This window comes from Martes martes (genome assembly GCF_963455335.1).
Source record: "Martes martes genome assembly, chromosome: 17".
NCBI classification, from domain to species: domain Eukaryota; kingdom Metazoa; phylum Chordata; class Mammalia; order Carnivora; family Mustelidae; genus Martes; species Martes martes.
In genome coordinates, this window is record NC_137905.1 from 27654974 (window position 1) to 27667160 (window position 12187).

At 42.1% G+C, this 12187-nt stretch overlaps 1 protein-coding gene across 2 annotated transcripts in view; it reads left to right on the forward strand.

Annotated features, from left to right (window-relative positions):
* Positions 1-1383: 1383 nt before the first annotated feature.
* BBS2 (Bardet-Biedl syndrome 2) overlaps positions 1384-12187 on the forward strand; it is a 28474-nt gene continuing 17670 nt past the window's right edge. The window contains exons 1-5 of one of the 2 annotated variants that reach the window (XM_080828910.1): positions 1384-1706; positions 6376-6603; positions 9634-9759; positions 10025-10087; positions 10906-10983. In XM_080828910.1, coding sequence (XP_080685036.1) covers positions 1590-1706; positions 6376-6603; positions 9634-9759; positions 10025-10087; positions 10906-10983 — 612 coding nt within the window. In that variant the 5' untranslated portion in view covers positions 1384-1589. The remainder of the gene's footprint in view (positions 1707-6375; positions 6604-9633; positions 9760-10024; positions 10088-10905; positions 10984-12187) is intronic. The other variant, XM_080828909.1, reaches the window with a different exon arrangement.

A 12187-nucleotide genomic window follows, 5' to 3' on the forward strand; every position in this document is an offset into this window, starting at 1 on the left:
GTGATGTCTCGATGGGTGACAGAGGAGGTGGTGGGGCAGAAAGGGCCTGGGGGAACTCAGAGTCAAGGCCCATCAGAGGGGCTGCAGAGGGCCATTGTCTCAGGTCTTACATTTCATCAAGGCCCTCAAATTCAGTCTTTTGACATGATCTCCCAAGGAGGATACACCAACTCACAGATGCAACAGTAGGCTTTAAGAAAGATGCTCATTTGTACAGCTGTGATTGCAGAATCCAAGTAACAAGAATATTCTAGAACTCATCTTTCAGCATCTGACACAGTTGGTTTTTTTTCTTTCCGTCTTCCCTCAGCTTCCAGAACACTATATTGTCCTGGTCCTACTTCCACAATGGCTGCTCCTTCTCAGTCTCCTCTGTTGGTTCCTACTCATCTCATCCCTCACTTCTTTTTTTTTTTTTTTTTAAGATTTTATTTATTTCTCAGAGAGAGAGAGAGCGCACAAGCAGGCAGAGTGGCAGGCAGAGGCAGAGAGAGAAGCAGGCTCCCTGTGAGCAAGGAGCCAGATGTAGAACTTGAACCCACAGCCCTGGGATCATGACCCCAGCTGAAGGCAGCTGCTTAACCAACTGAGCCACCCAGGTGTGCCTCATCCCTCACTTCTAAATGTCTGTTTCTAGAAGGCAGCCAAAGGGAGTGCTCAGGGCCTTTGCACCTGCTGAAACACTCTTCCTCGAGGCTGGCTCCCTCACTTTCCTTACCTAAATATCACTTGAGATCTCTTCCCCCCTTTTACTTTATGGTTCTCATCATCAAATGACCTACTACATGTATTTCTTGTTTTGTGCTTGTCTCTGCTGACTAGTCAGTGCCAGGAGAGCTCCAGTAGAGCAGTAAACTAGTACGTTTACGGCTAAACCTCTATCCTCTAGAACAGTATCTAACACATAGTATATTTGAATGAATGTCGGGAAGTTTGGTGACTTTTGTATTTTGTATATTTTCATTTTAAAATATATAGGGAATTTTACAAGGGGGGGGCTGGACTACTTAAATATGAGAGTCTAAAGCACGATTTTTATTTATTTGGAAAGGATGGGTATACCTAGCGCAGGTAACTACTGTGGTTTGCCTCCACTAACAGCTAAATCAAGAGGGAGAGAAGGCATTCAAGACACCTTTCCTGAACTAAGGCCCTCTGGGAGCGTGGGGTACTTGTGTGTGGAATCTGCAGGCGTGCAGCTTGGTTGTGGTGCCGGGAGAAGTCCCGCGAGTGCAACGGCTCAGACACGTTCGTACAGTGAACTGGAATGAGGTAAACTTACAGCTGCGAAGAAAGAAACTACCTACGCCTCAGCTCCGCGCGAGGCCCCACCACACAGCCGCAGACGGACCCGGGCGGAGCCTGCGCAGCCGCAGAAGAGGTGAGGTGGGCCTGCGCAGCCGCAGAAAGAGCGGGAGGGCTTGGGGGGCCATCCCGATCCCGCGCTGTTTCGCGCCAGGCTTAAAGCAGCTGGAGACGAGCTACTCCGGTCCCGGAGCCGCGGGTGCGGCCGGCACGGCGGCGGGTGAGGCCGGCTCCGCAGCGCAAGCCTAGGGCCGCGGGCCCTCTTCCCCTGAGCCGCCGCCATCATGCTGCTTCCCGTGTTCACCCTGAAACTGCGCCACAAAATCAGCCCCCGCATGGTGACCATAGGGCGCTACGACGGGACTCACCCGTGCCTGGCAGCCGCCACCCAAGCGGGCAAGGTAACCGCTCCCACCGCACGGAGTCTGGGTCCCTCGAATCCCCAGGATCTCCGCCGGCCGCGCCCCTGCGAACCCGCCTTTCATCCTGCGACCCCGCCCCCAGCCACGGTTGCCCGGCAACCGGACTGCAGTCTCTAGCTCCCCGTCCAGCGCAGAATAACGAAAAATAATGGGGTCTCGCCTGAAGGGCTTTTCCGAGCAGGCACTTAGACTCGGAGAGTGTTGGAGCCCCTGTGCAGATAGGGAGCTTAGGGAAGAAAAGTCCCCAGGAGGGAAGGGGTTTTGTCAGGATTAAGAGCGGTGGCGGAGCCCAGGGCCTCCGCCTGTCACTCTGGAGCTCCTTCCACTATTTTATATTGCCTCTTGAACCAAACAACTTTACGGAAAAACATACAAAGACCCGAAAATTCAATGATTCAAATTTCACTTGATCTTTATCCATGTACATTTACGTCTTTTCCTATAAGTTATTCACTAAGTACTTGTTGGGCGCTTACTGTGTGCTGGGTGCTGTCCAAGGTGTGGAAGTCACAGAAATGAAATGGCCATTTAACATTCAGGAGACTTACTGAACACCTCCTTTGTGCTAGATGTTGGGGGTTCAGAGATAAAGCTGAAATCCCTGCTTCGCAGAGCCTAAAACCCAGCAGACAAGGCATATCAAGGCACTCTGTACTGATGGAGGCATGACCAAAATACGTGGAATACAGTGACACCAAGCGTAATAGCGTTTAACAGGTACAGAGCTTCATTACAGGAATAATCTCGGCATCCTTGCTACAATGCCAAGGGCAGCAGCATAGCACAGGTGTGGTCCTAGCTCCAGTACCTACTAATTTCATGACCTTGGGCAAAGTACTTAATAATAGTATCTACCACATAGGGTTGTTAAGAGGACTAAGTAAGTTAATACATGTGAAGTGCTTGGGGTGTGGGAAATGTAGGCATGTAAGTCATTCATTGTTGTTATCTTGTTGTTGTGACTCCCACTTCACTGACTAGAATAGGGATTCAGAGAGGTTCAAAGTAATGCACGAGGTCGTGCAACTAGAAAGTGGTGGAAATGAAAGGTAAGGCACCTGTTCTTGACCCAGTGTAGATTTAATAAGCTAACATTTATATAATGTTTTATAGCTTTCAAGACCTTTCCACCTATGCTGTATGTTAGATGATATGCCTTGGGATACTTAAGTAGGAAGTAATGATTCCTTTTCATTAGGTACTGTAATGAAGAAGAACACCCTGGCATAGGGCCTGGCATGTGATAATGTTAGTTATTGTTAAGAGGTACTGCAAATGCCAAAAAAAAAAAAATCATATTGGTTCCGTGGGTGCATAGCAGCTAAATAAATGGGCTGAAAATGTGCTGTGGATTTTGGCTCTGTCCCTTATTTGATAAGGGCTTACTACTACTGAGCACTGTTCTTAGCTTCGTAGTTGCAAGGTTGAAATTGGCAAGTCTCACCCATTTGGAGTTTACATTTGAAAGGGGGAGCTAGACACCAGGGGGAGAAAAAAATTAAATATTTTATATTTTATTTATGTGTTAAAATGTATTTATATTTACATATAAATAACACACAGATAATGTCTCTGTAGGGGAAAATAGTAAGGGGATGGGAATGACGGAGATCGCTATTTTAGATAGGGTGATCCATAGGCCTCTGATAAGATAACTGTAGATCAGAGATTTGAAGAAAGGGAAGACAGAAGCCCCGCAGGTCTGTGGGGTAGGTGCCTTCCCAGCAGAGGGATCAGCAAGTGCAAAGGCCTTGAGGTGGAAATATGCTTGGTGTGTTCCAGGAACACGAGGCTGTGGGGCTGGGATGGAATGAAGGAAGCAGTGAGGTAGTCAGGGGCCGGGTCATATAGGGCAAGTAGGCCGTGTAAAGACCGTTGTTTTCGGGTGGTGGGGTTTGATTAATATTTTAAGATGAGGCAAACTCTGGCTGGTACTGCAGCAGAGATGCAGGGAAGTGAGTGTAAAGGGAGAAGCGGGAAGGTCAGGCCCAGGTGTCTAGGGAAGCCCTTTCATTAGAATGTGACTGAGAGCGGAAGGCAGGGACCCTGGAGTCTAGGTCTGTTTCTGGAGTTAAAAAAAATAAAGAGAGAGAGAGAGGGAAACAAAGACAAAGTCCTGTGTGACCTGTGTAATTGGATATTTTGTTTAGAACTTTAAACAAGTCTCAAAAGTTATGACCTGATATTTTATAATGAGACTTTAAAAAAATGGTGACATTTTATGATCCAAATAATACAGGAATATACTCTCTTTTAAAAATAATTAAGCAACAACAACACAATAATAACAAACATTCCAGGTAAGGCTAATGCCCTCCTTGACCATTGGAGCCCACATCTCTAGAAACAGGATTTTGTTACTATAAATGGGATTTTGTTGAGAACATGACTCTGACTTACTGGGCTCTGGTCTCTGAGCCTGAGCAAGGATTTTATTTTTGTTTTGTTTGAGCAATATTTTAAAAAGGAGTTTTTTGCAAGATGAACATTTTTGTTTTCCTCTGGGGACATTTTTTCCTCTCACCATGGGGCTGAGGGGAGCCGTTGAATTTCTACTGTCAGCAGCATCCCCTCAGCTAGAACAGATGTTCCGTGAACTTCAGCCAGTCCTTTGGGTGAAGACATGGGGAGTGATCCATTTGTTGTGTGATTGAGCTTGGCTTTTTCCATGCCCGAGAGACAGGTAGGTTTCCTGGAGACTCAGAGAACAGCAGGAGGAGAGTTAGGGAGAAGTCTGCTCCTGGGAGTTTTGCTGCTCTTGGCCACAAACTCCAAACTCTTTCTGTTCCAATAGGAGTGAACATGAAGTCCGGAAGTGATTTCTGCTCCTGTTCTCCCTCAGCCTCTCTAATTACTGGAACACTCTGAAAGAATTCTTTTGTTCCGAACTGTTCTAAAAGGAAGTAAGACATGGTGGTTGGACTGTAGGTTCTGGAACCAGATGCCAGGCATCAGGTCTTAGCCCTGTCACTTACCAGTTATCAGACCTTGGGAAATGGCCTTGACCCTTCTGACCTTATCTGTAAACCAGGGCTTGTTGTGAGGATCAATAATGCAGTAATGTGGGGCGCCTGGGTGGCTCAGTGGGTTAAGCCTCTGCCTTTGGCTCCGGTCATGATCCCAGGGTCCTGGGATCGAGCCCTACATCGAGCTCTCTACTCAGCAGGGAGCCTGCTTCCCCCTCTCTCTCTGCCTGCCTCTCTGCCTACTTGTGATCTCTCTCAAATAAATAAATAAAATCTTAAAAAAAATAATGCAGTAACATTTATAAAAGCCAGTTGTAAGGTATTACACAAATGAGGACATCAACACGATATTCCATAGCTATGTACCTTTTCTGTATATTTCTGATCAATTCCTTTGAAAATTATTTGTTGTTGAGCAGGCTGTCGTGTTTAGATAATAATACAATTAATCTTTGGATTTCTATCGAAGGGATGAAATACTTATTTAAAAATCAGTGAAAAAATTTTTAAAGATTTTATTTATTTATTTAACAGACAGAGATCACTAGTAGGCAGAGAGGCAGGCAGAGAGAGAGGGGGGAAGCAGGTTCCCTGCCGATCAGAGAGCCCGATGTGGGGCTCCATCCCAGGAACCTGGGATCATGACCTGAGCTGAAGGCAGAGGCTTAACCCACTTAGCCACCCAGGCGCCGCTAAAAATCAGTGAATTTTAAAACTAGAAGAGGTTTAAGAGATCTCTAGTACAGTGTTTCCTACCCTTTTTTACTTTGCATTTTTTAGACGGGAAGATTTCCCTAATGAAATTTTAATACTACAGATACGCCACATGGCTGTTTCGTACTGTGCTCTTTTGGATGGCCACAAGCCATTTTAATATCTAACACCCTCTTATCCCACTAACAGTGACCCTTCTTGGGGTGATTATATCTATGAGAGTTGAAACTGCTAAGTTAATTAACTTTGGACGGATTATTTAATTCTGTCTTACTAGTACAGACCATGAAACCTTGAAAAAGCTTGACCGCATGACTCAGTTTAAGTTTGTAAAACAGATCTATGAACAACCAGACTTTAAAACTATTTTAAACTGTTTTAAAACAGTTTTTTTTAAAGATTTTATTTATTTATTTGACAGACAGAGATCATAAGTAGGCAGAGAGGCAGGCAGAGAGAGAGAGAGGAGGAAGCGGACTCCCCACAGAGCAGAGAGCCCGATGTGGGGCTCGATCCCAGGACCCCAGGATCACGACCTGAGCCAAAGGCAGAGGCTTTAACCCACTGAGCCACCCAGGTGGCCCTAAAACTATCAGTTTTAACCCTTAAAACAACCAGGTTTTTTTTTTTTAAGTTTTATTTATTTAAGTAATCTCTGTACCCAACAGGGGGCTTGAATTTAAAACCCGAAGAACAAGAGTCACATGCTCTTTCAAATGAGCCAGCCAGGCACCCCTGAAACCAATTTTAAGGGTTAGGAAGTGAATGTATTAGGTGCTTGGATGAAATATACTACAGGAAGTATGTTATGTGATCATCTTAGTGTGAAGCAATCACATTGTATCTGGTAGCACTTCCCGAAGGTTGACCAGGAGGAGGCTGTTAATACCCTGGGTCTCTTAGAACATGTATGTTAATTTTACTTTTTTGGTATCTTAAAGGGATGCAATTAATTGTTTCTGTTTTAGGTTTTTATTCACAATCCTCATACCCGAAGCCAGCATTTCAGTGCCTCCAGGGTCTTCCAGAGCCCCCTGGAATCTGATGTTTCACTTCTCAACATTAACCAGGCAGTCAGCTGCCTGACTGCAGGAGCACTGAACCCAGAACTTGGGTATGATGCTCTTTTAGTGGGGACACAGACTAATCTTCTGGCTTATGATGTCTACAATAATTCAGACTTATTCTACAGAGAGGTAAGTATACCCCTTCACAACTGTAACATTCCCATAACTCATGAATGACTATTGGTATTTCACGCTTGAAAGAGATAAGACACGTATTTTGGTTTGCGTATTGTATGGCTCTTGTAAAGGACTCAGAGATTTTTCCATTTCCATCTGCATTCTGCCTGACACTTCCTTGTTTCCTCATGGTTGGTAACCACGGGTGCCACTCCAGCTTGTCCCCTGTGAGGCACATCTGTGCTACCACCACCTGTCAAGATGTAGTGAGAGCTCAGCCAGGAGTCAGGAAGTCAGTGAGCAGACCTCCTGGTAGCTTTGCATTTAAGTTTAGTGATCAGACCTCCTGGTAGCTTTGCATTTAAGTTTAGTTTGTAGGAAAAGCACGTACTGTGCTCTGCCATCTACAGGCTACTGCAGCTTTTGACCCAAGTTATTCATTTTTATTGTGGAAAAGATAGGGAAGCAAAAAAAAGAACTCATAATTTCTCCATCTAGAAATAACACAAGTCTTAAAGTGATTTTAGTAAGTGAAATTTTTTATAAAATGGGATCATACTATATACATGTAGCCTTTTTCTCTACAACTTATTATGTTAACATATATTAAGATATTATTCACGTGCCATACAATTCACCCACTTAAAAGATAGGATCCAGTTGTTTTGTAAAGAAAAAGCACACCTTTTCTTGTGCTTAGTTCCCACTTATTTGACTTTTGTAAAGTGTCTAATGAATAGGTCTTTTGCCTGTTTTTTTTTTTTTTTTTTTTTTTTTTTTTTTTTTTTAAAGATTTTATTTATTTATTTGTCAGAGAGAGTACACACAAGTAGGCAGAGAGGCAGGCAGAGGCAGCGAGAGAAGCAGGCTCCCTGCTGAGCAAGGAGCCCGATGTGGGACTCGATCCCAGGACCCCGGGATCATGACCTGAGCCGAAGGCAGCGGCTTAACCAACTGAGCCACCCAGGCGTCCCTATTTTGCCTGTTTTTTTATTGATACTTTGAGTGTATTATTGATTTGTAGATTTTCTTTGGGTATATTGGATACAAATTCATATATAGTGTATGTATATATCAACATTTACAATATATACAGCAAATAACAATATATATAACAAATATCTTCTCCCAGTACGTGGCTCATTCCAATAAGTAGGTGTCTTTTGATGAGCAAAAGTTTCTGATTTTGTTGGAAGTCTAGCTGTTTGGTTTTTTTCTTTAATAGTGCTCTTTCCATCCTGAGAAGTCTTTGTCTATTTCAGGATCACAAAGATATCCCTTTTGTATTTTTGTGGAAGACTGAAATTGAGTGTAGGATGTGTATATGTACATATAGGAAGAGAGAGAGATTGCATGGTTTATTTTAAGGAATTGGCTCACCCAGTTGTGGAGGCTGGCAAGTCCAAAATTTGCAGATTAGGCATCATCCAGAGATGATGTTGAAACTGGAGTCCAAGGACAGTCTGGTGGCAGAATCCTTCCTCCAGGGAGGTCAGTCTTTTTTTCTGTTAAAGCCTTCAACTTACTGGGCGCAGCCCACCCATATTGTCGAGGGCAATCTGCTTTGCTCAGAGTCTGCTGATTTAAATGTTAATCTCATTAAAAAGATACGTTCATAGAAACTCCTAGAATAATACTTGATTCAATATCTGGGTACCATGGTCTAGCCAAGTGGACACATAATTAATGACCTTAAGAATGCACCTTTGCAACTACTGAGGTAAAGGCCTTTTTTACTCTGGTTTCTCTTCAGATTGCATAAAGGCCTTTTTTATTTTTTATTTTTATTTTTAAAGATTTTACTTATTTATTTGAAAGGGACAATGAGAAAAAGCATGAGAGGGAAGAAGGTCAGAGGCAGAAGCAGACTCCTCGTGGAGCTGGGAGCCTGATGTAGGACTTGATCCTGGGACTGTGGGATCATGACCTGAGCTGAAGGCAGTTGCTTAACCAACTGAGCCACCCAGGCACCCCATAAACACCTTTTTTAAATGAGATTTTTGATAAGTATTGCTAAATTGCTCTCTACAGAGACTATTATCCACCTTCCCCACAGAATATGAGAGTGCCTGTTTTAGCACACCCTGGCCAACAGTGGATAATATTATTTTTCATCTTTCAAATCTGAAAATTAAAAATGACACATTGTGAGAATGAAGATTTTCATGTTCATTGGTGATATGTATTTCTTGTGAATTTCCTGTTCTTTTTTTGGCTTGGGTATTTATCCTTTTCTTATTTATTTGCTTTCTACTACCTCTTTTATTAACAAAAAAATTAGTTGTCTTAGATATCATAGGCATTTTTCCAGTTTATTGTTTACCTTTTTAACTTTTGATTGATTGTCCATTTAGCAGTTTTAATTTCTAATGAATTTTTCTCTCCTTTATGGCCAATCTTTTTTTTATAGTTTTCCTATATGTAGATTATATAAATAAGGACTATTTTCCTGTATAATAAACAATTCGTATTTCGAAAGATATCCTTGAATTTTTAAAAAATAGATTAAATTATGCTTATATGCTTTATTCAAGAAGTCTAGAACATACATTAATTCTAGATGGTGGGGATGTAGGTATTTTATTATTCTTTGTACTTCTCAGGAACTTTACAGTTAAAAAGAGTAGTAGCAAGAGAACTAGGTAATAAGTATTAAAAAGATTTCCATCCGACATGGTTAATATGGGTTGTAAAAGCTTGGGTGTTTTAAAGGCATAAGTTTGATTCTGTCAAGCATTTGGCCTCTAGAACAGTTCTAGAGAGCCTCAGATTCTGCAGCAGTTTATTGGTGGCAGATGAGTGTGAGAGGCCAGCAGCCCGAGTCGATCCTGGATCTCTGCTCATCCTCGTAGAAGCACACATAAGCCACAGTGACTGTCCTCAGTGCGTGGCCCTGGCCTCCCTCTCAGGAGACTGTGTGGCTTCTCACAAATGATGACAGAGAGATTTGAGTATCCAAATAAAAATAAGGATATATGTTACTTCCTCTGTGCCTGTACATCACTGGATCTGAGATTTTTATGTCTTTTTTGTCCTCCTCAGGTTGCAGATGGGGCCAATGCAATTGTGCTGGGAACACTGGGAGACATTTCCCCCCCTCTTGCCATTATTGGTGGAAATTGTGCTCTGCAGGGTTTTGATCACGAAGGAAATGATCTCTTTTGGACGGTATGAAGAACAAAACATTCTCTTAATCCTCTTAAACATTTTTACTTTTAATGCGCTTTATGCTTTGTTTGTTTTTTACCATTGACTATGATGAATAAGAAAAATGAAATAGAATCTTATTTATAATTCTGTACATTAAAAAAAGAAGATTTGTAATTTGAATAATATCCATTGGTGGTTTGTATAATCCTCTTTCATGGAGCTAATGAATTTGGATTAAGTGAAAAAAAGATGGCATATTAATGAGCTTTGGTTTTATTTTCAGGTTACTGGAGATAATGTTCATTCCTTGGCCTTATGTGACTTTGACGGTGATGGTAAGAAAGAGGTGTGTGGAGGAGGAGATACTTATCTTGTGTGTTCAGCTGAATAATTTTCCCATGACAATGACATTAGTGTTAAGAGAAGTTTTAGCTTCTCTTGGTTGATTTTGGTGCTCTCTTGCCTAAATGACAAGCTAACTGGCCTCATTTATCTTTCTCTTCTTTTGAACAATACATCACTTGTGTTCATCTAATACCAAGATCAAGGCCATGATGTTTCAAAGACACAGGACAGGGAGAGGGGGCAAAACAGTTGATGGGACCACAGCCATATTCACAATCTTACAACTCACTTCTGTTGCTTTGAGACCATATTAGTAAGTAGTTTTCAATTGTGGCTAACATTTTCATGAATCTAAAAGTTTGAGAGATATGGGCTCTTAGCCTTTGAAATTATTCTGATGGTTCCTCTAGGAGTCAGTTTCTTGAGCGGTCCGCCAAGTGCTGTGTCAGGCATTGACTTACCTGTCTCTTGTCCATGGCTACTGGTCTCTGGCATTTGAAACAGGGCTTCTGTCTGCAGGCAGAGGAGGGCACTGAGCCAGGGCGTGTTTTCAACTTCTTGGTGGAAGGACATGTCCTGGCACAATGTGCATCCCGATGTGCAGATAAAATCTGTAGTGGCCACTTTTTCTTCACTAACTGAACTGGGGGACTTCCCCAATGGGAGAACCTTCCCGAGTACCAGATTCTCAGGAGATTGAAACTCTCAGGTAGCAGTAGCAGTGTATAAAGTCTCATGCAGTTTTTTTTTGTTTTATTTATGGAAATTCTGCTGTGTTCACTTGTTGCACTAACTATGCATGATTCTTTTCCCTTTCAGCTTCTCGTCGGGTCAGAGGATTTTGATATCCGAGTTTTTAAAGAAGATGAGATTGTGGCAGAAATGACAGAAACAGAGGTAAGGAGTGTCACATCAGAGTCATGGTAACCTTGGGCAAGACTGATCAGCACCATGAAATGTCACATCAGATGAGAGTTCTGGGACATCTTCCTATAATCCAGACAGTTTTGGGGTAAAAACTGTGGGGGTTAAACAGAATTGCACATTACAGAGAAGGATGCACTTAAAAATCCTGTATCAAGATACATTCTGAGTCGGGAGGAGGTGTTGGGAACAGGGGAAAAAAGATATATTTTGAACAGACTGATTAAATAGAGAAAAATTGTGGAGTACATAAAGGCCTTTCTTTTAATGAGTTAATGCATATTGATAATAATAATAACACCAATAATGGTAACCATTTATGCTGCACCTAATAGATGCCAGATACTGTTCTAAGTGCTTTACATAAACTAACTCATTTAATCCTACAACAGCCCTATTAGGAAGATACTGTTATTCTTCTTCTTTACCGAAGAGGAAACTGGTGTTAAGTTTCTTTCTTTTTTTAAAAAATATTTTATTTATTCATTTATTTGAGAGAGAGAGAGAGAAAAGAGGGAGAGGGAGAAGCCGACTCCCTGGTGAGCTGGGAGCCTGACGTGGGGCTCAATCCCAGGACCATAACCTGGGATCATGACCGGAGCTGAAGGCAGATGCTTAACTGACTGAGCCACCCAGACGCCTCTGGTGTTGTTTCTTTTTTAAATTACTTACACACACACACAAAAAAAAAAATAAAAAATAAAATAAATTACTCACACACCATCATGGCTATGAAGTTGTGTGGTCAGGATTTGAACTTCTCCTTGTCTGCCTCCTAATCATATGTATTAAATAGACTAAATGAAGTGCCCAAATAAGATTTTTATAACTTTTCTTCTTCATTCAAATTAAGTACTTCTTGGGCACATTTCTGACGGTAAACTTAAAATCAGATGTTAGAGAACTTGGCTGGTTTCTCCGTGATTGGAATTACTCATATAGTAGAACCTAAATGAAGCTCGAGCTTTATTTTCCTACAGATTGCCCTTATCCATTGTAGTTTTGGCATTCTTAGGATATGTATTTGCTGCTGGTTCTCCAGGATTGGGCAAAATGGAAACAGAAAACTGAATTAGGATATTCTGAAGGAAGAAAGGAGAAGAGGATAAAGGACCAGTGGCTCGTGAACATTCTAAAAGGGAGGCAAACAAAACAGAAGAACAGAAATAAAATATAC